Source organism: Thunnus maccoyii, chromosome 22 (genome assembly GCF_910596095.1).
Source record: "Thunnus maccoyii chromosome 22, fThuMac1.1, whole genome shotgun sequence".
Taxonomy (NCBI): Eukaryota; Metazoa; Chordata; class Actinopteri; order Scombriformes; family Scombridae; genus Thunnus; species Thunnus maccoyii.
Window position 1 is genome coordinate 23216477 of NC_056554.1, and position 26898 is coordinate 23243374.

General features: G+C 38.0%; 1 protein-coding gene and 1 long non-coding RNA gene across 2 annotated transcripts; both read right to left on the reverse strand.

Annotated features, from left to right (window-relative positions):
- Window positions 1-29: 29 nt before the first annotated feature.
- On the reverse strand, window positions 30-2847 carry LOC121889830. The gene is made up of 3 exons (XR_006093661.1): window positions 2669-2847; window positions 1853-2004; window positions 30-892 (listed from the first exon to the last, which is right to left on the reverse strand). It is a non-coding gene; the product is annotated as an uncharacterized LOC121889830 (long non-coding RNA).
- A 4542-nt stretch (window positions 2848-7389) lies between these two features.
- On the reverse strand, window positions 7390-26527 carry abcg2a (ATP-binding cassette, sub-family G (WHITE), member 2a). Its single transcript, XM_042401703.1, has 19 exons — window positions 26440-26527; window positions 24810-24895; window positions 24590-24720; window positions 19543-19602; window positions 18523-18637; window positions 18140-18292; window positions 17129-17286; window positions 16879-16981; window positions 16717-16765; window positions 16331-16426; window positions 15957-16061; window positions 14538-14683; window positions 13800-13882; window positions 13475-13564; window positions 12871-12995; window positions 11882-12036; window positions 10044-10133; window positions 8866-8942; window positions 7390-7943 (listed from the first exon to the last, which is right to left on the reverse strand). The coding sequence occupies exons 2-19, from the start codon at window positions 24864-24866 to the stop codon at window positions 7796-7798; spliced, it is 1941 nt and encodes a 646-aa protein (XP_042257637.1). The 5' UTR covers window positions 24867-24895; window positions 26440-26527; the 3' UTR covers window positions 7390-7795.
- Between the last annotated feature and the right edge of the window lie 371 nt (window positions 26528-26898).

Below are 26898 nucleotides of genomic sequence, written 5' to 3' on the forward strand. Positions count from 1 at the left end.
AAGAGTTATGTTATTTTTATTGAAGAGGTAACATTTTTCAGGTTTGTTTTTGTTTAACTTTTTAAAGCAGCAGATAAGTCATTTATATGTAAATACTTTTTCAAATAATTCTTACACAATCAGAACATTAATGCAATTGTTTTACTTGTGTATTGTAAAGAATAAATAAGGCTTTAAAAAAGGAAGATTGCTTGCGTCAGTTGTGGTTTATGACAGCAGTTAAATTAACAGCTCTAAACTAACATATATGAATATTCTTCTTTTTGAGATTACTAAAGGAATGTACATGAATGTATGTTTTAAAGGGAAGTCCATACATTAGCTCATAATGTCACAGCAGCGATGCAGGTAGATACAACATTTATCATCTTATTTGGCTGTTAAACTAACTTTAATGGTAACCAAGGGATGCTACTAAATTGTCATGAAGAAACATTCACAAAACTGTAACTTATATCAAACCTTTTCCAACTACCGTACAATGATAAAATCAGAATTTAAAAATACCAAGATCATCAAAACATCAAGATTCGTCACTTGAATCCTCTGAAGAAAACGATCCTATTTTCCATCTGTTCCCATACGTCCTCCCTGCTCTCTTCAGCAGCGTTGCCCCTAACTCGTCGCTGTGTGACGTCGAACTGTCCCCTCCAAGAGGCAGCCCTCCTATTGGCTTAGAGATAAAACTGTTCAACCCTGGGAGAGAACCAGCTGCATGTCTTCTGCTATTGACCAGGAGATGGTACAGGATGTTGGCAGCAGGGTTGTTGAGGGTGTTTGTGATTGGTCCTCCCGGGACGGGCAGCTTCCTGATTGGTGTTCCAGTGTTTTTGGTTTCTGGCTTCCTTGGTGGCGATTGGACGACTGGCTTTTTGGTTGTGACCACAACCTGCTGAAAAATCAGAGATTAGAGATAAGATGAGGCAGCTCTCAAACACAAAAGCATTTCATGCTTTACGTGTGAAACAAACAAGACAGACATTAGAGCAACACTTAAAAAACACAATGAAGAAAATAAAATCAGTTAAAATAGCGGAACAACATTTTTAGAAAGACACTTTTGTGCTTTTTTTCTGAGAGTGAGAATCAATCCCATGTCAGGATGTGGTTAGCCTAGCTTAGCATACAGACTGCAGTGAAAATAGCTAGCCTGGAACTATCCAAAGTTTTTTTTAAAAAGCATCTTAACACCCGTAATATTTACAACTAACACATTTCTCCATTATTTGATCAAGCAGAGGTGTAAAAAATCAATTTGTGGTTTTAGTATGAGTTAGCTTCTCTAACTATTTCTTAAATTGTGACTTTGGGCAACTTCACAAAGTCTTTTTGCTCCAAATAGCTCCAACACGTGACTGCACCTAAAATCACAATTTTGATATTTCTGTTTTCTGTTGATGTACAGATTAAACAACTGAGATAAAACATGTTAGTTAGTGAACTTTAGAGGTGTCGGTAGACTTATTTTTTTTTTACTTTGGACAGTTCCAGGATAGCTGTTTCCACTTGCTTCCAGTCTTTATGCTAAGCTAAGCTAACCACACCCTGACTTCTGCTCCAATACTCAAGACGACCGTGGTATCCATCTTCTCGTCTAAGTTTTTGAGAAAAAGCAAATAAATTTATTTCCTGAAAGGTTGAACTATCCCTTTATAGTAGTATAAAATAAGACATAAAAGGACATAAAATAATACGCATAAATGTTACAGTGCAGTAAAGGTGCGTCAAATTTAATGAAGAAAATATATATAATTACAGTACAGAAAATTAATGAATCACAGGGACAGAAAAACTGCAGCTGACCCATCACGGAGGACAAAAACAAGTTTTATTTCATGTTATGTACAGATACCTTCCTGGTGATGGGTGAGGTTGTGGTTGTTGTGGTGATGGTGGTGGTAGTGATGGGGTCGGGTGTGGCAGAGAAAATCTTGCAGATGTCATCCACAGCAGAACCATCAACTTCTGGAAGATCAAAGTCCGATGGAGAGGGGCGGGATCGAGCTGAGAGAGGAAAGTTAGAGGTATGTTAAGTAACATTTAACATCTGGTATCCGTCAGTCTTCTTTTATTAATATAAAGTAACAGAAGAGGCTGAGATCTCATGATTAAAGCACAAAACAGTTTGACACTGAAACAATAGATGACATGACAACTGAGAATTAAACAAATAAATCAAATCAAACATTTCAAGTCGATGCGAATTACAAGACGTCAGGAGCTGGTTGCAATGGCTGTTTGTATGTTAGCCTTGTTATAATGTAAGTGAACTAAGTGGAGATTTTCTAATCACTAAATTAAAACAGGTGTCACCACAGAATCTAGTTCTTATGTACAGTAGAGATTAGATGTTACTTAATAGATGTTACTGCTAGGTGGAACATTAGCTTGCTAATATATGTCCTGTTTAGAGTGAAGAGTAAAAGAGATGCTGTGGAATACGTATCTATTTATGCAAAAGGCTGTTTAATAATGATGTAAACATGTAAAACATTTCACAAAAATAACACAAAATCCCTGAAATAACAAAACTTTATGCCAAAAATGCTTTGCTAAATGACCTAATAATGTTGGCTAGGTTAGCATAATCACATATTCATTCTAAACTAACTCTGAAACACACATTTGTCCATGTAAGCAGATGTAAACAAATCAAAGTCATACCTACATTTACAAAGGATTGCCGTTTAGGTTGAAAATATTATTTGCCATCCTAAAACTGTTTTTTGGAGGTATTTTCTGGAGATAATGATACCAAAGAGTCATTGGACAGGGCTACAGATAATCCCTAACAACCAATTTACAAATGACTGAAGATGTTCTAGCTAAGACAGTCATAACCTGATTTAATAAATCACTAGTGTGAAACTAGCTAGTAGTTACTAATAACTTAGGAACGACTTTACACACAAACTAATGGATTTACGAATAGCTAGGACAACCTATTCCAGGTGTGTTGGTGCTCATAAGGAGCACGACAGAGTTTCAGACCTCCATGTGGAGGTCCATGGCATGTTGTTTTCCCAAAAGAACTAATCAATTAGTCCATCTTAAGAGTATCCATAAGTAAGTATCCATAACATTTTTGATCATATCTTAAATCATGAAATAAAATTCCTCAAATGTGAAGAATTGGATCCTGGTCATTTGTGATTTGGCATAACCTTTGACATTTTATAGTCATTATTGATATATTTATTGATAATGAAACCAGCGTAGCCCTAGCATGTTGATGGATTCTTTATCTTACAGACCACAGCTGCTTTTCAAAAAAAGTTTGTATCCTTAATTTATATTTTCCTCTTTTTTACTTGTTTTGTTTACACTAGACAGTAAACCTTTAACTTTAGGTCAACAGGTGCTGTAGCCTTTATGTGCGTGTGCATCGAGGTGTCTGTGCTGCCATCCGATCTGTCAGTCTGTGTTGCATATTTAATGATAAGAGGTCTGAGGTGTGTTTTTCTTTTGTCTTTGTCTTTTGTGCACTGCCAAGCTGCCCTGACAAGATGCTAAAAAAAACCTTACATATTTTTTTGCGTTTTTTTCCTGCTATAGTAAACAGATCACATCTGGTTATGAAGCATTTTTGTGGAAATATTTTAACACAGTTTGATTTAAAATGAGAAAAAAACACATTCAAATTTGTTGTGAGTTGGTAACGATTTTTCAGATTTAGATGAGTATTTTTGTACTTACTGCGAGTCAAGTCAATGCTCTGAACTCTGAGGAGGAAGAGGAGGAAAGAAACAAACAGAGCTGTCAACCTGCAGGACATGACTACTGATGGAGAGAAAAATTAGAGAAGACCAAAGCAAGGAGAAAGAGTACAATAAGAAAAAAGACAGAGAGAGAAGAGAGCAGGAATCAAGGACGACAGACTCTAGAATGAGCAAAAAATACTGGAGATGAGGAAGGTGATGGAAGATAAATGGGGAGGGAAAGTGTGAAGAGGAGGGAGGGGAAAAGATGTATAATGTCTAGACTGTGAGCAGATCTGACGGTGTTTGTGGTTCTGAGTTGCAACAGAATAAAACCAAGTTAATCCTCTGCTTCTTTAAACCTTATTCATCCAGGGAAGGTTTACGAAGCAACATCAACAGTGTCAACAACGCCCTGCTTCACAGAAACACAAAACACTAATAGCCAAGCCTGCATGTGTTCTTTGTGTCTTCTTTGTTTGGCAAACCACGCTATAAAAGATCTTTATTCATTGTAAAATACAATTAATTTCAGAACTCCTGTACAGTGCTTGCAGGTAAAAGTAGTCAGAACCAAGATTAATGTGAAAGACATGAGATCATGTTGACAGTAGTTGTTATGGAGAGAGAGTCACAGTCACTCCTTCCGCCTGGACTTTCCCTGTTTTGTTTTGGGGTTTTTTATCCTTACTAACATCTTACATAACAGCTTGTGTAATTTTATCCCAGCAGAGATTAGTGACACATTACAGTGCTGTCATCCCTTCCCAGGAGATTTAACAGCCATTCATATTTGGTCTCATGAGGCTGTTTATACTTTGTTTTAAAATGTATTTCAGTGATCTGAACACACAGTGGACAGCCGAGACACATCGCCTTTCACACCTGGTCTATCATGCATCTCCAAGGTATCCAGCTGACCACTTGTGTTCAGTTTTTGTTACTGCCTACATCACCTCACTTAAGGAGTCAAAGGCAGTTATTTTGTCAGTCTGTCGCCAGATGAGCGCCAGAGTTGTTTTGAACAGGCTAGCTAAGAAAACAATAATGTTTAAGAACTAAAACACATGTACAGGCTATTCCAACTGTTGAGATTGGCAGGACAAAGTCATTTGGCGTTGGCGCACTGTCACCAAAAGCAACCACTATGTCCTGTATTGATGATGTATTCTCCTGTTACATCATTGTCTGGGACGCATCAGGACACATTAGCGTTTACACTACAAAAGATACGTGGTCAAATGCGGCCCAGACCACCTCGGCACATGGTTTGAGCGATCAGATCACAATGTGTCTTGGTGGTCGTTTACACTTATATTTAGCACTGTCCACTTGTGATCCGATCACACAAGACGCATTTTAAAACCAAGTGTAAACAGGGTCTAAGTGACAACTCCAACCACTCTTAACAACTGTTGTTAAAACAGCCTGGAGCACCAATGAACCAAGTGGTATCAATGACCTTGATAATGACCCCACAGAGGTTAAATACCTGGGACTCTCCGAGGCGAAACGTCTTCAAGTATTTATGACTAAGTCCAGTTGCCCTTGATTCAACCCTCCTTGGATTAAACCTTTCTGTTGGCTCATATCATGTTAATAAACTTAATCAACTTATTGTTGCAGTTCAGTTCGTCTAGAATTCAGTCTGGTCTTCATATATCTACCTGCCAACATCATGAGATTAACAAATGTGACTCTTTTTTTTGCCTTTATTGGATAGTGGGCAGTGAAGGAAACAAGGGCCTGGCTGGACTCAAACTAGGGACGTTGCAGTTATGTGGCAGCACAGTAACCCTTCAGCTACCAGGGCGCTCCCAAATGTGACATTTTCAACCCCAGCCAAGCAGATGAATAGCAAAAGAACATACAAAAAAACCTTTAAATAATCTTTAAATTACAGAAAATTAACATATTTGGATAAACGATTCATTTGTTTCAGTCATTTTTCAAGCAAAACTGCCAAATATTTTCTGGTTCCAGCTTCTCACATGTGACAAATTGCTGTTTTTCTTTGTCATATTTGACAGTGAATTGAATATCTGAAGGTTTAGGACTGTTAGACAAAACAAGCAAACTGCAGACACCACTGTGGCCTCCAAAAATATGTGAACGCAGTTTTTTCACTAGTTTTTTGCATTTCTTGAACAATTAATCAAGAGAATACTCTGCAGATTAATCAATAATAAAAATGATTGTTAGTTTCAGCCCTACTCTCAACTGCTTCTTCCTCTTTTTCTCAACTTTAAAGTTTCCTTTTTTATTTAGTGTCTTATTTTGCCTTCATGTTTTCACACCACATGTAAAGAAAGTAAGTTGCATCTTTGTTTCTCTTGAGTCTTGTCTCATGTTTTTCAGTTTGAGTTTGTTTGAAGAAGTTCAACATCACATTTGTGTTTGGACTTGTGTTAAAAAGCCTTTAGAGAGATAAACCTGCTTTATTGTCTCAGTTGATGTGTCAATGCCTTGCTCAGGGGCACATTGAACAGTTTAAAACTGTTACTCATTCACTTCCCACACAAAGATTTCCCCGTCACGCACCAACACAAGGTGTGTGTCTACCTGTACGCTTCCAGCCATTACTGGTATTAGTTAACTGGAAGAAGAGATTTCATAACATCACACACACTCATGCTGTGAGGGTTTATAGTCACGGTTGCTATGGAAACAAGTGTCTGCTTACATACACACACCTCCTGTACAGTCAACCGTAGCGCTCTAATCTTGTGTGTAGGTGTGTGTGTGTATAGGTGAATGTTTATTCATGATCCTCTCCCATTATCTTGTCATAAACAAAAGACAGGTTGGTTTTGTAGCCAAGCTGGCAGCACAGACTGAAATATCTCAACATCTGTTGGAAGAATTTCCACAAAATTTGGCACATATGTCCACTGTGTCCAGAGGATCATCTTAATGACTTTGGTGATCCTCTGACTTCTCCTCTAGTGCCACCATGAGGTTCAGGTTTATGTTTTTCAGTGAAATGTCTTCACAACAGCCTCACAGAGCCAGTAGCATGGCTTTAGACTCTTAGTCGTGTTTTTCATCTCTGTTTTTAACTTTTTCTCCTCTGCTGGAATCATCATTTCAAACTGAAGCTGAGCGACAAGTTTTGGTATGTTTTAAAATTTAATCAACGACTCAAAGTTTGCAAAAATACCAAATATGTTGAGCTGAAAAAGCAAAAATATCATGTTTAGCAAAATAATATGAAACTCAGAGTCTGGTTACTATTGTTTTCCAGAGCTTTCATCAACATTTCATGGACTTCACCAGTGGATGAAGTTTGTTCAGTGGTCACATGACTACAGACGGAGCTTCGATCATGTAATAACTGCCGGGAGGCAAAATCCTGCAGCTGATAAAGACACCGAGATGTGGTTGAAAGGTCCGGAAAAAAGCTTCTGCGTGGACCTTGAGTTAAAATGATTTTGTCAAAGTCTTTCAAGGGTCACAAATCAACTTTCAGGCTCAAATAATTCTTGTGTCTTGTGTCATTTCTGTTTGTTTCCAGTAAAAAAAATAATCTCAAACATGAGATTTTTATGACTCAAATCTTGACCGTCAAGATTGACATCACTGATGTGATTAAATATTTATAAAAATCAACAGAACTGAGATTCAAAATTTACATTCAGTACTTTATTTAAAAAAAAATCATAAATATAAAATTCTTGTATTTGTGTGATGAAAAAAATACTTATTTAACTCTGAACTTTAAAGTGCAAAATCATAAAATAGATCATCATTAGTTAATAGACTGAAGTGCTTCTGTGTTAGTAAGGAGTGAACAAATAATTAATAACACCTCCATGACAATGAAATATCATCTTACAAACAAATAATCTGGATGATTAACTTACATTTCATCAATTGAATTAACTGACATCAGTTGGGAAAAATAATTACAAACCATATCTGCAAAAAGCTCAGTGGTTCAGTGCCTTGCTCAAGGGCAACGCCAGGGAGGTAAGAGTGTTTCCTGCTCACATTTTTCAGATTTTTCACAAAGTCTGCCTCTCAGATTGTACTAATATGGTGCTGGTGACAATGATGATGATGATGATGACGACGATGATGATGATGGTGATGAAGATCTACGTGAACTTCCTGATGAAGCGCAGTTTGAGGTATGCGATGGTGAGGAAGCTGATGGTCATGATGCCCAGAGCGAAGTGGTTCTGCCAGAAGCCCCAGACGGAGTAATCAACACCCTGCTCCTTCAGAAAATCTTCCCCTGTGCAACTGGACACAAAGCACAAAGGTTCCTTGATAACCAAACAACCAACCAGTTCACTGACTGGTTATTAACCCAGTACACGATGTCACTGTCTGACTAAATAATGAACATAATGACAAGTCTGACAATGTAGGTATCAACCTAAAACTATCTAACTGGCCTTTTAAATAAGTATGAAAGCCACAAATTTAATCGTTAACTAACTGACCCAAATTAAACTGAAGCAATTTTGATGATTTAAATGATTTAACTAAAAGTATCACACTTTAACTAATTAACTAACTCACTAACAGGCAGTGAAAGACGTCACCTTTTAAGCAACTAACCAACCAATCAACTAACTAACTAATTAAAAAAGTAACATACTCACATTTTATTTATGTAAGAATCCACAGAACTATCAAACTTTTTTTAAAAAATTTATATAAGTAACAAACACATAATTAGGAAACTAACATTCTGACACTTTAACTAAGTCATTGCATAACTAGCAGTGTATCAGTTGGCTAATAATTTAATTTACTGACTAAATTTATGTCAAAAAGCTGCACTAAAACACTTATTTATCCTGTTGTATGACTTACTGACTAATGATATTGAACTAACTGACTGTTTGACAGACTAACAGACTCTCTGACTGCTGAAATATACTATACTGTTCTTCATTCCTCTTTTAGTTTGATTTGTTTTCAATCAAATCAACCAAACAGGAGGCTGTAATGTGTCATGATGTCCAGCAGATGGAGCCATCAGTGCAGCACAAACTGAATGTGCATGTTGTTTTATTCTAACTCCGCCACTGTGATCATTTTTATTCATTAAATCACATCAAAATTACACATATATCTAAACATATGTGTGTGTGTGTGTGTGTGTGTGTGTGTGTGTGTGTGTGTGTGCGCGCGTGTGTGTGTGATGGTGTCTTACGCAAGTCCCGGTGGAATGATGCTACTGTTAAGCGATTGACAGAACTTCAGCCCAGAAAACTCATTAATCTGCAGAGCCTGAAGAGACACAAAGAGCCTCATCAACACCTTCATCATCATCATTATCATCATCATCATCAACATCAATATCATATAACTGTCATAGTTTAAAAAATATTTTTACATTTCCAGAAATCCAGAGCCACATATGGTGTCTCAAGTACTGTACGTAGGTTTTAAGGTACTTGTACTTTACTTGAGTATTTCCATGTGATGCTACTTTATACTTCCACTTCACTACATTTCAGAGGGAAATATTGTACTTTCTACTCCACTACATTTATTTGACAGCTTTAGCTACTTTTCAGATGAAGATTTGACACAATGGATAACATAACAAGTTTTTAAAATACAACACATTGTTAAAGATGAAACCAGTGGTTTCCAACCTTTTTGTCTTTTGACGTCTTACAAAAAGCAGTGTGTAGTCGGGGTCACATTTCACATGTCTATGAGTTGTTAACAGCTCCACCAAATAGTGATTTTTCCCTCTAAACTTCTCACATGCTTTCATTTCAATAAATGTTCAAATGATCCAATATTTCAGCAAAAATCAAAGATTAGAGAAAAAGTCCAAAAACTGAAAACAGATTTGTGTATCAGAACTTTGGTTTTTCTTCTTTCCTCTCCCATTAATCATCTCACCACCCCTCAGATTTATCTGCTGACCCTTTGGAGGGGCCCGACCCCTAGGTTGGGAACCACTGGACTAAACTAGCTAACTGTATATAAAGTAGTGTAAACTAGCTCCACCTCCAGCAGCTACAACAGTAACATGCTGCTCTAACACTGATGCTTCACTATTAATAATCTAATGATGTCATATATAATAATATATCAGTCAGAGGGACCAAACCACTACTTTTACTGCAATACTTTAACTACATCAAGCTCATAATACTTATGTACTTTTACTGCAATACTTTAACTACATCAAGCTCATAATACTTCTTTACTTGCCTTCAGCCAAGTATCACAACTTGTTTTTGGCATTTTTCTTTCTTTTAAAACTTTTAAACTCTTTCACTCACAATCACTTGCAGTAGAAGAAGGAACCTACTCAGCTGAAATCAGATTTGATTGCACTGTCACTGTGTGTGTGAGTGTTTATGTACATACACTGAGGCCGTATCGTGGTATACTCAGGTATTTTAACCAAGCCAGCCAGCTGACGATGGAGGGAAGATTCACCAGCAGACCTGCAAAGATCTGCAGAACAAGAGAGAGAAAGAGGTTTAAAGATATTAAACATATTTCTTTCTATTACAAAAAGTGTTTTAATGGCTTTGTGTTTGTGTGTGTTTACTCATGTTGAGGGTTGATGTAGATCATCACGATTATTTGTCAAAGTTATTCCTCCGAGTTCATTTTAAACGACTTTTATCATCTTCACTTCTTCACACATGTTGTCTTAAGCTGCATCTGGACTGGATTTATGTCTGTAGGGGATGTGGGCTGATTTTAATGCAGTCTGCAGCACATATGTGGGTTTATTTTTTACCTTCAACCCAGTAATAGTTACAGCTGCAACGACCGGCTGTTTTCTGTCTCCTGTCATTGAAATCCCATCTGGAGCGCCGTCCTTGTATTTTAAAGCGGATCTTGGAGTTTTTTCATTCTGCGTTTTTTTCAGCTCAGTGGAAAATTTTGTGTGAAAATGAAGGAGATCAAAATGTTTTTGGTAATCTGACAGATGGAAACACTAACATACATTATGGGCCTGTTTGGGGACAAATATGATGACAGAAAAAAATGAAAAATCTGTTGTCATGTCAGCTACAGGTGGCCCCATTTTTAGTCGTTTTTTGTTTACATTTTGGCAAATTGGCGCCTTTAAAAGTAGCTGAATTAGCTGTTAGCAGCTCCTGTTAACATGAATTTACAGACATCTGTCACTAGATTACTTTGATAATGAAGAAAACTGAAGTTTGTAAAGTTCTGAAGCCTCTTTTTTCTCTGTGGATTTGTGGAGGATTATTACTGATGGACATCAGAGGTAATGATATCCTCAGGAAGTGTAAGTCACACTGAATGATATCAATATGTGTTTCATGTCTGTGTGTTCACATTTGAGTTGCCTCAACTTTTAACTCTAACTTTCATGCTTTCAAAACTCTCAGGCGTCCCCCTGAGGAGACTTGTAGCTTTCTCTTTCTCTTTTGTCCTGGTGAAAGTTCATGTCTGTTAAATCTTATCTGGAACGATTAAATTACTGATGAGCACTGTGAACATTTTGACAAACAAATTAAAACTGTTGTGCTTTTCCAGGTAATAAATGTCACCAAACTCAAACTGTTCCTCTCATTTAATGACCTGAAGATTGTCACAGATGCCTCGATCCCTCTCGGATGGATTACTGTAGTCCTCTTCATTTGTTTATCAGCCAGTCATAGTTTTTCAACTTTCAGCTGGTACAGAATGCTGCCGCTAGACTGCTAACTGGTACCAGGAACAGAGACAGCATCACACCTGTACTGGCGTTCCTGCGTCGGCTACCAGTCAAGTATAGGACTGAGTTTAAGTTCTATTATTTGTTTTTAAAGCTTTACATTGGCGCCCCAGTACATCTCTGAGCTCCTCTGCCCCCTTTCCAACCCCAGATCTCTCGTATTCATTTGTTATGCTTATGGGATGGTATTACTGTTATCTCTACTGCTCTTTTGTTGTTACAATGTTATGTTATTTTATTTTATTTTTGTTATTTTATTGACAGCACTTTGGTCACTTTGGTTGTTTTTAAATGTGCGTTATAAATAAACTTGATTTGAATATTTAATTTCCCACATCCCCCTGTGATGTTCATCCTGTCTGAATGGAGCTTTAGAGCTAAATATTAATACAAGGACAAATTTATGAATATTAAGATAATTCGGATTATTACAATTAATTGTGCTACCATCACTCATCTGAATGTTTGTGCTGATGTGTGTGTTAACATGAGTGAGTGTGTGTGTTACCATCATGAAGACGCAGGCGATGGTCATGAAGATGTTGGCGATGGCCACCACCGTCTGGTCGGCTGAGATGGCCAGAGCCATGGCGGTGGCCGTGTAGGCGACCAGAGTCACAGTGAACCAGAAGAGGAAGAAGGCTTCAGCTGTTGGCTTCAGACCTGCACACACACACACACACACACACACACACACACACACACGCACACACACACACACACACACGTACATACAAAAAAATTTGATGGACAAAACCTGAATTATTAAATAACTGATGAATGGATTTCTTAAAAAAAATGTGTAAAAACAACAGCTTTCTCACAAAAACAAATGAAAACTGCACATAAAGTTGCTTTTGTGATCATGTTTTAATACAAATAGAGTTTATTCAGTGTTAGTCTCGCGATACCAGACATCGGAGATCTCAGTCTACTTAAGTCTGTGGGTTTCTAGATGCACAGTAGTTGCTTGAACAGTGGTGAGAACGGCTGTTAACAAACCTAAAATACTCTAAAACTAAAACTGACACAAGATAAAAGTTCTAAAACTATTTAATTTAAGAAAATAGAAACCCAAAATGTAAAAATATCTTGAGAATAACTAAAAATAGGATGAAACTGAAAGAGAAACTCTGAATAAAAAAGGGTTACGGTCTTAAATGTAGCATATGAGCATATGAAAATATATAATTAGGATTGCAACTAAGAATTAATTATGTATTATTTGTTTATATATATATTTTGATAAATCATTTCATCTAGAAGATGCCAGAGAATAGTGAAAAACACAAACACAGTTCCCATTTTTTAACTTAAATTCAAAAATAATCAATTTACAATGATATAAAAAAATTAAAACTTGAAATTTGTCACATTTGAGAGGTGGGAACCAGAGAAATTTTTGCATTTTACCTTTCCAAATGACTTAACCGATTATTAATATTGCTGATATAAACATAAATACACAGCATACTGTAGTGTGTGTCTCCAACCCACCGATCATGAAGTACGCCACGCAGCTGAAGACCATAGCGGGGATGGTCCTCAGCGTGATGATGTCAGACAGGATCTTACACAGGAAGTAGACGGACAGCCTGTAGTAACCGCTGATATACTCATGACTGGAGAGAGAGAGAAACATATCATCAGTTACATCTATAAACCTGAATTGTGCAGTTTCTTTAAGTACAACTGAAATCACATTTAATCGTCCCTCTTTGCAGTCAAAAAATGGTCTGTAGGAGGTTGGATGGTATCAGGTAGTGGGACAGGAGTCAAGCAGAAGGTTGGAGACTTCCTCCTTGATCAGAGGGGAGGACTGGTTACCGGTGACGGAAACCTAATCAGTAAAGTCTGCAGTGGGAAGGGTGGAGGAGGAGGCGGATCGAGTTAAAAGCAGACGACATTGTCCAAACATCTGAGGCGCCGCAGATCTTCTCATCTCATTCTTACAAACGAGGTGAATACACATACTTCCCAAAATGTTTAATTACCTCTTTAAGGTTTGGGTTCAGCAGTTAGAGGATGAATGAAAATCAATACATTATCCTCAAATGTATGTGTGTGTGTGTGTGTGTGTGTGTTTGCGCATCGGACCCACATGAAGAGTTTTCTCTCTGAGATGAAGAGTTCAGCAGACGACAGCGAGCTGAAACACTGATTCACGGTGATGAAGAAGAGAGCGCCGAACCTGAAAACACAACAACAACACGATCAAACTGATCCACAACCCAGCCCACAAGTCTGATACAGAACACCATACAAACTGAGAATATCGTAATGTAATAATATAGAATAATATACAGAGTATGATAAATGATACTATTACTGCTCATAATATGAAACATACTTTTACTGCTGCTACTGCTTCTATTATTTATACTATTGAACTACTAACCAGAATATAATAGAATAAAGTAGAATACCTGTTCTGCATTCCACTCTGATCGTTCTGGACGTCAAAGAAAATAGCTCCAACGACCAGAGCGAGGAACATCGTTACTGCAACCTAAAGAGATTAAAAACACAATGTTCAGCAGTAATCAATGGTGGATGTTTATTGCATGTCACATTGAGACTGTACAGAATCAGTTTGAGGCAGTCAGATTGTTCGGTGAATGTGTGGTGGATCGCAGTTATTTCATGTTGTGCTCTGATTGGTTGGTTTGTAGACGTGGGTCATAACAGCAGTCGCATTGTAAGAATTTGGTCTTAAATTTATGACTTTCAGAATTTTGCTGCAGGTTGTCAAATTTCTAAATTTGTGTCGGTGGACGTGTCTCATGGTGAAATCTAAGAGGAAGGTTTGGGATTAACAACCAAGGATTTCTTTCACAATAATTCAACTTTCTTCTCAGACAGCCCTGAGTTGCGCAGTGTGAAAGGACCCTTACACGCAGGAAGGGGATATATGAACAGCAGGAATGATGACAGTGAGCATAACCTGATTTAATGTTTATTTGGGCACCTGAATATTGTTTTAAGAAAGTTCTGAGAATGTGTGACCCCGTCCTTTAAGTAACTGAAGCTGCAGTTCCTCTAATGGCCACTAGATGTTGCTAATATGAAGCTTCAGCGTCCAAATGAGTCAAATCAAGTAGATATTGTTCAACGTTACAGTCTTTTTAGTGCCAAATTAAATAGAAACCGCTCAGTGTTCTCACCTGAGCGAAGGAGGTCTGAGGGTTGAGCATGAGGTTGCGAAACGTTCTCTTGAGAACCCATCTGAACTGCGTCAGGAAGCTGGTGTTGTAGGTGATGGTTCGGGAGCGAGCTGAGGTGGTCGTCGGCTTTCCACTGATGATCCTTTCTGAAAAAATACAGGAGACAGAGCTTCTACTTCGGTATTCATTCTTATTAACTCTCTTTTCTTTATTAAACCTGTAGTGATTAACAAGTAGTGAACACAACACTGACGTATCATCATCTTTTAAGTAGATATGTTGAACTTGTTAGCAAACAGTTGGTTATTTCTACATCCAGCAGTTACGGAGCAACATTATTCATTTAGAGTCGTGTTTCTGTCCACCTGGTGAATTTAAGTCCAATATTCACTCTCTTTTAGCTCTGTTTTAGTTCTCTACCAACATCCTGAGGGAAATATCTGGCTCTTTAGCTGCTAAATGCTCCACTATGTTCACCAGCTAGTCTACAGCTAACTGTGTGTGTTTTCTGTTTGGTGCTGAGCAGGTAGTGTACAGTTTTTACAGTTCAGACTTTTTAGAGCTTTTTCTCTGAAAACAGTTGCCTGCTGCAGCCCAAAAAGACGCTATGAGAGCACTGAGAGTGAAGCAAAACAGTAAAGTTGCAGCCGGACAGATAAACAATGAGCTGAAACTCACTATAAAGCTCCGTAAAGCTGAGAGGAGCTGCAGAGTCGCTGATAATTCTCTGTAGGTTCATCACTACGAGCCACAACCAACACATTACACACTGACAGCTCAGACTGTGTTATTATACAAAATATCAATTATAGACACTTTAAGTCATGTCTTCTGCTCATTTTGTTGCCTGTAAACTATCACTATGAGTGATTTTTATAATAATTAATATTATTTGTACAGCACATCTATAGACCAAGATGCAATACAATGTGTCTCACAAAAGTAGCACAAGATAGATGCAAGAAATTGAAACATTAAAAACATTTTCTCAAAGAAACAAAAGATTTAAAAACCTATAAAATTATGACTTCATGAATAAATACAGTGAGTGACGTAAAATACAGTAAAAGTTTCTAGAAAGTTTGAAAAGATAAGTTTCAAGTTTTCTTTTAGAAGTTGTAAATGTGAGTCTGGGTGTGTATGAACTAAAACATCACATGCTCCTAGACTCTTAATGGGGACTATATTGTATCGTGGCTTGATAAAACAATATGAGGACATGATAAAGAACAATATGTCTCAACTCAACTGTTCTATTTTAGTGTTGTGTCCTTTTTTCCTCCCTTAACTTAATTGCATTAGGTTTTCTGAACATGTCAATTTTTAAAAAAAAATCATGTTTATTTTTGAAAGAGTGAAATAAAATATTCAAAAACAACATGTTAAATGAGCAGCTCGATCTTGTTATACTGTACGTACCCATCTCTGATTTAGTCTGTCTGAAGTAGTAGCAGTTTCTGTATTCCTCCACCAGTTTGTCCTCGATGCCCCGTTTGGACGCCAACACCGCGTCTGAATCTGGATCTGGAGGAAGAACGAGGCGAGAAGAAACATCCAATTATCCATTAACATCCATTAATAAAACCCAAAAACTTATTTAATAATGACCCTGTCTTAACTCTTGCTGCACGAAACTGTTTTAATGAAGATAACTGATGTGTTTTTATCTGACTTTTACCCAAACTGGCCATTAAAGAATTAAGAATCAGTAAAACCACGGCTAATTTGGAGAATGTTCACCACCTTTTTCCTCTTTTTGGTCTTCATAAATAATAATAAATAAACATATGCACCTTCTCTGTCCATGTTGCTGATGACTGCGGTCGAATCTCCATTGATGACGTCCAGGAAGAAGTCAGCAGGATTGTTGTGAGGCTCACAGGTGTATCCTGGTGGGAGAAGTATTCAGATCATTTACTTCAGTAAAAGTACCGATACATCAATGTAAAAATACTGCATGTCCTGCATGAAAAATCCTACTTAAGTAAAAGTACATAAGTATCAGCAGCAGTCTTTGATTTTTGGTGAAATATTGGATCATTTGAACATTTATTGAAATGAAAGCATGAGAGAAGTTTGTGAAGTCTGAAAAGTAACTAAAGCTGTCAAATAAATGTAGTGGAGTAGAAGTATAAATCAGACTTAAGCTAAGAACTTGAACTTAATCTCATGTTCCTACCGATGTCTGAGAAATACTCCAGAGCGCTCTGTGCCGGGCCGTGATAAACCTGCAGACAAAGAGTTTACGTGAATTTCTACCTTAACAACACAACATGAAGTCATGACAGGAGCTGATGTGTTTTCCCAGGATGTGACGTAGCTTGACCGGTATTTCATTGACCTGTTTGCCGTTGAGCAGCAGGGTGAGGCTGTCGAACAGGCGGTAGATGGAGTAGCGAGGCTGGTGGATGGACAGGATGATGGTGCGACCGTTGTTCGCCATCCTGGAGAAACAGAAGGAGGAAGATTTTCAAATATTCTCACTCATGAACGTGTGGATTTATCTTCAAGGACAGGTTCACTTCTGTTTGGTTAAAATGTGTGTGTGTGTGTGTGTGTGTGTGTGTGTGTGTGTGTGTGTGTGTGTTCACCTCTTGAGCAGCAGCAGCACAGAGTTAGCGGTGCTGGCGTCGAGGCCTGTGGTGGGTTCATCCAGGAAGAGGACGGGCGGGTCGATGATCAGCTCCATGCCGATGTTCGTCCTCTTCCTCTCGCCGCCGGAGATCCCACGAATCAGCTGAGTGCCCACCTGCACACACACACACACACACACACACACACACACACACACACACACACACACACACACACCGATGTTTCTTTCCTCTATACTTGTGAGGACATGATGATGACGTATTCCCTCATCCCTGATCCGAACCAGAACCATCACCTCCTGCCTGTTTCTTTCCTTCCTTCACTCCTTTTCCTTTTTATTATTTTCATCCATTGTGTTTCTGTTATTGTCGCTCTATTTCTCACTCCTCATTATTTTTTTTTACTCCTTCCTTGTTAGTTCTTCCTTGCTTTCCTTCCTTGTTTCTCTCTTTTTCTCTCTGTTTTGTCTCTCTTTTACTGTCACGTCCGTCACTCTTCTTGTCGCTCTTTATTTCCTTCTTTCTTGTCTTTCTTGTGCTTCAAAGTGTTTTTTACATTCTTTCTTTCTTAATTCTTCCCTTTTGCTTTTACCTCATGCTTCTTCTTCTTTGCTTTCCCTCATTCGTTCTTTCTTTTTGTTTTGTTGCTCTTTCACTTTAGTGTCTTTCTTGATGCTCACTTTCTGGTCTTGTTGCTCTTTACCGTCCATCTGGTCTATTTCTTTCTTTCACATCTTTCTTGTTTCTATCTTTCCCTCTTTCATCTCTTTCTCGTCGCTTTTTCTTTCCATCTTTCTTGTCTTTCATGTCACTCTTGTTTGTCTTTCTTTTCACTCACTTTCTGGTCTTGTTGCACTTTCTTTCCCTCTATCTCGTCTTTCTTGTCATCGTTTCTTTCTCTCTTTCATCTTTCATATCTCCTCTATTTCTTTCTTCCTCACTTTCTCTCCTTCTTTGCAAATGCTTGTGACTCATATCCATCCGTCACCCTTTCCTCCCGCCTCTCACCCTGGAGTCGGCCACTCGGGTCAGTCCCAGCTCCTGGATCAGTTTGTTGACTTTCTGGTCTTTCTCCTCCTGAGTGACGGTCGACGGGAGACGCAGCGCCGCCGAGAAGCTGAAGTTCTCTCTGACCGTCAGAGTTCCCATCACCACGTCGTCCTGCAGACGTTATTAAAAACAACATAACAGTTGATGCTACTGGCAGTTTGACTCAGGATTTCTAAAATCATTTAACATATACTGAATGTGACTGAAACAGATTTGGTCTTATTGTTGCATGCAGCTCCTTCCTGCCCAGACCAGGAAACTCTCCTGAATCAAAGCCTCTCTATTGGCTCCTTTCACTGAGTCGGCTACTGTCGGTCTGTCTTCCTGTCTGTCTCACTCACCTGCACCACATATCCAGACAGACATTTGAAGTTTGGAGGCTGAGGAGCTCCGTCGATCAAAACTTCTCCCGACAGACCTGCAGGGTCCTTCCTGGCTGCCAAAACATCCAGAAACCTGAACGAAAAACAGCAAACTTCAGTAGAGATCAATCAGCCCGCTGTGATGAATCATGGAGCTTCCTGCTTTTCAGAGTTTGAGACACCTTTCACAATCATAATAACGAAATAACTTTATTTATATAACAGTGTTGTCCATGACGACAGCAGCAACCGTCCTGTTTGATAACTGAAACCCAAATTAGGTTTTTATTTTCATTTTGATCAGCGGTGGAAGAAGCTACTTTAGTAAAAGTAGCAATCAAACAGTATAAAAATACTCCATTACAAGGAAAAGTCTTCTATTCAAAATCTTAGTTAAGTAAAAGTACAGAAGTATTACTTGTAAAATTTACTAAAACTGCACTCAATGTTATATTTATCATATATGTACAAATATATTATTAGTATTCACTCCCCTTTTCATGTTTTGTCCTACAACATTGAATCATAAGATGATTTAATGTGTTTTTTTTTACTTCGAGCGACAGAAAAAGTCCCTAAAATCTTCTCTGAACTTGGTAAAACTATGTGACAACAATGCAACTATGGAAAAAATGTGCAAGATAAACAGTGTCTGGAATTTCCTTCACATCAGACAATCAAGCATCACATTCAAAAAATATTTCATGAGTAATACAATTGATCTTATCATGTCCATGTTTGATATGATTGTTGTAATGAATGATGTGTGGTTTCAAGTAACTATGTGACCTATTTTATGCTTCCATTTTGACCAGGTGTCCCTTATAAAAGAGATAATGTATCTCAACAGACTTCCTTGTTGAATAAAGATAATGAAAATGTTAAACTCTGATACAGACTTTTCTCTTACGCATCATCTGAATAAGTAAAAGCAGCAATGTTTGACGACTCTCTTTCTTGCTTTTTCTTTATTTACACACACACATGTGCAACACTTACGATGACTTGCCGCTTCCTGTCGCTCCCATGATGGCGTTGAGACCCGGCTTCATGATCCCACTGAGAGAGAGAGAGAGATAAACAGAAATGAAACGTCTCTATTGTTTACTGTCAGTGTACAAAACGAAATATTCTGGATTCAACTTTATTATTTACACCAGTGTTTAGCCAGATCCTGGCAAGATGTCAACGTCTCAGCAACTATTGGATGGATTGTCATGAAATTTTGTACATTCATACTCTCCAGAGGATGAATCCCACTAGCACCACCAGCAGGTCAAAGTTTTCACAAAAGTCTGTGAAAATCTCAAGATCTGCTTGGTAGACACGAATGTCAGCATTTAACTCAAAGATAAGATAAGACTTTATTGGCTCTGTGGGACAATAAAGTCTTATCAGTACTGCTGTGCAGCACCGAATAATTCAACAGTGATAAACATCTTACATCATACGTCCCATTAATATCTGGATAAAAAGTAGATGTACAATAAATACTAAAAAAATCAATAAATACTCAGAATTCTGAAATACTCAAAATAAAACACTCAAGAATCTCATCTAATCTCCATAATCTCTGACATCATCGCTTATTACACAAACATCATCAACAACAACAACAATCAACCTTTGTTACTGTCGTCTGTTGGTGTGTTTGTTTACAGCTTTAATGGCCTGATGGATGAAGACGTGTTTGTGTCTGTTGAGCTGCCTGAGGGGAGGAGCGACATGAGTGGAGTATGTGGTCTGGAGACTTGATTTTCACGGTTCTCTGTGTGAGAGCTGTTGTTGTTGTGTAATAGAAGAGAAGGTGGATTGTTTGACTCACATCAAGCACTGTGCAAAAAGTGCAGGAATTACAGTCTCATAGAGCTGCTAGAATGGCTGCAGACTCTTAAACTGTCTCCCAAATCAAATTTGGTAATTGTATATTGTATATGTCTTCACAGTATACTGTTAGTGTACAAGAAATCAACATACTACGTTGTTTTATATTAGCAGGAAATGCTAAAGACCAAACAAAAATACAGGAAAATGTTTCAAAAGTTTAATTGTTATTTTTTGTTTCCTGGAGCTGCTTCCATCCATTATTACTGAAGTTTGTCCATATCTGTGCATAGCATTGTGAAAGAATAGTGTCCATACTCCAGACTCCACACAGAAATTTGTTTTTTTTAGTCTGTATACTGACTGTTTTGAGTAAACATCATTATCAACATCATCAACTGGGAGGCCGCTTTAGTCTTGTTTTTTTTAGGTTGAGGAAGTTTCAGTTCTTCTTTCAGAAATCAGAAAAAAATGTCTTGAGTAAACATCATTTTGTCATTTTTCCAGTCTGAACACGCCACAGACTCAAAAGCTGCTCAGAGTGAGTGGGCAGTCTGGAGCTGGGAGGCAGCTTTCGTCTTGTTTTTTTATGACGAGGAAGTTTCAGTTCTTCTTCGAAGGGAAAATTTTGCTGATAGAAAAACTGAACTTCCAATAAAAGTTCAGTGACTGTTGGTGAACTGTGTGATTGCAGTTGATATATTTTTGAGGAACTGAAAGAGTTTTGTTTTTTTTTACAAGCCACGTAAAGAGTGACTGTTGAGAAACAATTTGATTCATGCTTTTGGTCTCTTTTGCTGACAAACTCTGGGAGTGGACCTCCCCCCATTCATCATCTGTCAGGTCATTAGTCAGCAAAAATTTTGCTGAATAACACTTTGGTTTATTTTAACAACTGTAACCATGATGCTGCAGTTTTGTTTTTTGCCTCATGTATGATGTTTCTTTCTTTCTTTCTTTCATCTTTCCTTAATTTTTTATTTTCTTCATATGTATTTTAAGCTATTTCTTAGGAACTGAAAAAGTGTTTTTTTTGTGTTTTGTTTTGTTTTTGAGTAAATAGTAACAGTTTTTAATGCCTTTTGACATGCCAACAAGGCTCAATATGGGGACATTGAGGTTTTTGGTTAATGCTTTCACTCCATTAGCCAACATTTTGGTTTCTGATTCAACTGTTGAGAAAGAGTGGACTTCCCCTTGTCCAACATCTGTCGGATCATTAGACAGCAAACTTAATGAAACATGACAATGTGGTTTATTTTTAACACTGAAACCATGATGCTGCAGTTTTGTTTTGTCTCCTACGTGACGGATCTCCCTTCCTTCCTTCCTTCCTTTCTTTTTCTTATTCCTTCTTTTCCTATTCTCTTTCTATTACTAGAAGCTTACTCTGACCTTCCAACCAAACCAATTTTCTCAGAAGTTGGGGGTAAACTCTGGGTGATTTTTCAGTCTCCCAGTTGGTTGACCACTAGTCTAAATATCTCAACAACTATTGGATGGATTACCCCGAAATTTGGTACAAATATTCATATTCTCCTCAGGACGAATTGCAATAACTTTGGTGATAATCTGAGTTTTTTTCTAGTGTTGTCATGTGGACAAAAGATTGTTTTGTCCAGTACTTAAGTTTATGACCACACACATATACAAGATTGAATTGTTTCTTGCTAAAATCTGCCTTGGAAGTTGTAGTAAACTTCTAATCCAATGTCTCTATGTACACAGTCTTGTATCTTCAACTTTTTATCACAGAACCGGATATATAAAACACTCTAAACCCTCTAGTATGCATGAAGCCAAAAAATAACAACCGAAAGATAAAGAGGGAAAAGGTTTCATATCTTCCCACACGCTCAATGTGAGAAAAGAGCCCCTCCACACATTTAACCAACATATGCAAACCAAATGTTTAACTTCCTGCCTCTTCGAGATAACAGATAAACAGCTGCTCCTGTCAAACTGCTGTCAGGTATGTGGCACTCGCTGAGGCCCCGTTTCTGAAATTTCAGTAGTTGAACCCAGATAAGCGGCGGTAGTTGCAACAGTGTGATTGTTCAATGCAAATTTAAATAGGATCGGGTTTGAATAGCAGTGATTTTGACATTCTTACAAGCTGCGGGCATCGTTTACACGTGCGCAGATTAACTGAAGCTGCTCAGAACAAACCTATTCAACTTTGACTGAAACTGGTCAATGATTACACAAACGGAACTATAAAATACCAGAGATACCACACACTATAAACTCTACACATGCAAACACACACGTGCTGCACTTTGACCAACTGAATTTTTCATAACAGACATATAATCGAAAGACTTTGGTCATTTTCATAACATAGCGCGATGAAAGACTTTGATCGTTTGTCAGGTGAGGTGACGATCTGACCTCTTTGTGAGTGCAAACGGTAATAGAGAGAAAGGTTTTGGGTTGACTTTCATTTGCTTGAATAATCAGGTAAAACACTCCAGCGAGCTTAATTGGAAAAACAATTAATGAGTCAATATTTGTGTACAACCTGAACACCAGGATTAAACTAAACAAACAGGATATGGCTTCTCTAGCAGCCCAATCAGGCTGCGATGTTCATTACATACCAGAAAAGATCTTTACCACTGCCAAACAGGTAAAAGTAACATTTTGGACTTAAGTGAAAGATAAAAGTAAAAATCCTTCACTTTTACTCCTACTCATAAAGCTACGAATAAAAACTATGAAACTTCTTTTAACCCTCCTGTTGTCCTCCGGTCAAAATTGACCCGAGGACAACAGGAGGGTTAAAAGAATATTACTGAACATACAAATACAAGACTCTCCTGGGTAATGTAATGATCTGGTAGGTTTATATCATGACTGCCAGTTTCATAATACCCATGAACTTCGGCCACTGTTGCTATGGAGAAGAAGCCAGTCAGCGGCGCGAATCAGAGCAGTAATGAATTGAAACGCTGTGTTGTTACAGTTGCAAACAAAATGAGATTCTGGAGAATGTAAAATCAGTTTTCTCAGCATCGTAACCTTTAGCTTCTGCTCACCGTTGGCGTCACACATGGTGGTTTTTAAGCTCGGTGATTGGCTGCTTCTTGCCAAAATGCACATTGGCAGTCGCTCAACTTCTACCCTGAAATTTTTATGCTGACAGTCTTCCACCTTCCAGAAATCTTCTAATGCAGTTGTTCATCTTTTGTGTTGTTGATTCAACAGGGAGAGTTTCATGTTGATCCGAGCTATAAAAGTGCTCCAACTGTGAGTGATGTAATGTTCATTATGGGTTTCCTCAGTTCATTAGAATTCGAGAGCTGACAGATTTCTGTGAATTTAACACCTTGACTTTTCTCAGTAATTCAAGTTTCAAAAGAATTGAGGCAGTTCAGCATCCTGCCACTGTATCTGTTTGTCGATTTAAGCTGAGAGTCATTGTTTTCCCTCAAGCTTGTGTGTGTCAGAGACACAGAGGGAAAATGGGACCCAAAGCAAACTTCCTTCCTTTCCTCCTCCAAACATGTGTGTTTGTGTGTGTGTGTGTTTGATCCAAGCAAGCCTTGATCGTGTCACTTCGGCTTCCCAGGTGGGCGTCTGTCGGCACGTAGACAAACACACACACACAATAACTGCACATGTGGACCATGCAGCTTCAGTTTACTGAAGTAAATCTGAGCTCAAACTTTTAAACTTTCACCTGAGGGCAGCGGCGGAAGAAGTATTCAAATCCTTCACTTAAGTAAAAGTACCAGGACATCAATGTAAAAATACTGCATTACATGTAAAAGTTCTGTATGAAAAATCCTACTTAAGTAAAAGTACATAAGTATTATGAGCTTGATGTAGTTAAAGTATTGCAGTAAAAGTACATAAGTATTCTGAGCTTGATGTAGTTAAAGTATTGCAGTAAAAGTAGTGGTTTGGTCCCTCTGACTGATATATTATTATATATGACATCATTAGATTATTAATAGTGAAGCATCAGTGTTAGAGCAGCATGTTACTGTTGTAGCTGCTGGAGGTGGAGCTAGTTTACACTACTTTATATACAGTTAGATAGTTTAGTCCAGTGGTTCCCAACCTAGGGGTCGGGCCCCTCCAAAGGGTGAGATGATTATGATCTGCACAAATTTGTAGACAGTTATGAGACAGGAGTTGATGGTACAAATATGTCTTTTTATAAGAAATAAAAAGATGTTTGTTGATTTGGCAGTTTTAGACACCTCAGTGTACTCACTTGAGGTCGATGAGGATGTCTTTGATCGTCCCCTTCTTCCGACACAAACAGCTCCCTCCCATTGTCACCTTGTAGTGAATGTTGTGGAAGCTGACAGTAGCACCGTGCAGCTGTTGGCCCGAACCTGCAGACTGAAAAACAGTTAATTCATACCAAAACCATAATGATGGATTTCCAAAATGTGTAATGTTACTATCAAGGAAGGGAAGTAGGAAGGTACCTGGTGTTTGGAGGCTCCATTCAGCCTTGGTTCCATCGCCACTCGGCTCTCTGACATCCTCTACCTCTCTCCACCTTAACAAAACACTGAAGAAACAATGTAACTTACTCTTCTTATAGAAAGCTGAATCCCTGTCACCTTTTCATGTTAGCTAAGCTCCTTTATGCATTTTATTTATTTAGTCTGTTGGAATCAATATATTTTTCAGTGTGTTTAACCTTTGTCAATAATTCTTTAAAGTTTGATCCTCCAAATAAAGTCACAGTTTTTTTTTGTAAATGTTTAAAAGGTTCAGCGTGATTTGCTGTGCAGAGTTGAAAAGTTTCCATTCTCAAAACTTCATGGATTGTCTCTGGGTACTGTGAACTCAGACTTTTGGGACAAATCCCCCAAACTAAACAACACAATACAGCAAAAACACACAGTCCACTCATGACCAACTGTAATTAGTTGACAATTTCATTTATATAGCACATTTCATACCAGGGCAATTCAAAGTGCTTTACAGAACATAAAAATAAAGAATATTGTAACAGAACAATTAAAGTTGTTAAATATAAGGTTCTGGCTATGGTTATGAAACCGGTGCAATAATTTACCGACTACTCACATGGAATTGGATTCCGTGCCAATAGTCCACGGGCTCTTGGTTTGTCCAAGTATGTTTTTCTATTCTGAGCATTTTTAAGTTATCATATTGTACCAGTATACCAGGACTGAGTAACACCTTGCAATACTATATCTATACAGCAGTTGTAGAGTTTTAAAACTTAAAGTGATAAGGATCTATTTAATCAAAAGCTCCAGAACAGCTACTAAGTGGACTTTGTGGTGAGATTGTTTTTTTTCCAAGTGGTGTTTTCAAGGTCAAGAATAAACTCTGAACTTCAACTTGTAAGCCAACAAGGACGATTAGTCTTTAACATCCTCAGAAAAATCGAAATTTGAACATCTACTATCCCATGACAGCTGGGCATCTGCTGATGAAGATCATGTGACATGACTGAAAGCTCAAGAACAGCTAATAAATGGACCTTGTGGTGAGACAAAACGGGTCATTTCTCATTGCTTTTCAAATGGATTCATATGAGTTTTTCTATGACTGTTTGATTTGATTACCTTTAGGCACAAATGGTTAAAACAAACAGTGCTGACTGTGGTACGGGACAGGGTGTAAATAATTATGCTGTGCCAAAGTTAAACATTTTGTTGATCCAACAATTTTTGACATTTTGGCATTTGACCAAATGACTAGTACTGTTTTTCTGGTGAGGACAGTTTTGGCCTTTGGCTGCTTGCTTACAGTTCTGCTGCTGAGGCTCAAAATGAGGATCAGTCTGCTGTAAACGTGCTAAAAATCACATCAAAAGTCTACTCCCCCAACACCCTGATGATCCGGTAACTAAAGTCAGATCTGTTGAAATCAACATAAGTAAGTTAAACTTACTTTTTACTTCTTTTTTCTGTTCTACAAACAATCCAGTTTGGTCAAAATCTCTATTTATAACTTCAGTCCACTAACACCTGATGTAAATGACTCTTGTTCAGATCAGTGCAGCCTCAAGATTTATCTTCACAATAAGACAAAATTGAAATAATAATAAATTAAAAACAAGAGTTGATCTCTCACCTCCTGAAGCCAGAAAATCCCCCTGACAACAGCTGTTGAAGGACATCCAAACCACAGGACACTGAGCAGGAGAGAGTGTGGACAGACTGCAGAGATCAATGTGTGTGTGGCAGACAGAGAGAGCAGTTTGTTTAGTGTTCAGTGTGTGTGTTGAACTTGGTTTTATGACTGAAAGCATGATAACGGAAGTAGGGAGAAGGGCAGCAGCGTGTGTGACTCTCTTTCTCTTCCTCTGGCGGGGGTAGATACTTAACCTCAGTATGAGTAAGACAGCTGCAGTAAAAATCTTAACTCTTGTAGTATTATATACTGTATATTACAGGATTATTATCATGGATTTATTAATATGTACCATTTAATCTCACCGGTCACAATTTATTTTTTCTGGAAGCTGTAAAAGTGTTGTTGTTAGCTTTGGGCAAGAAATTCAACTTTTAAATGAAAAAAACAAAACAAAAT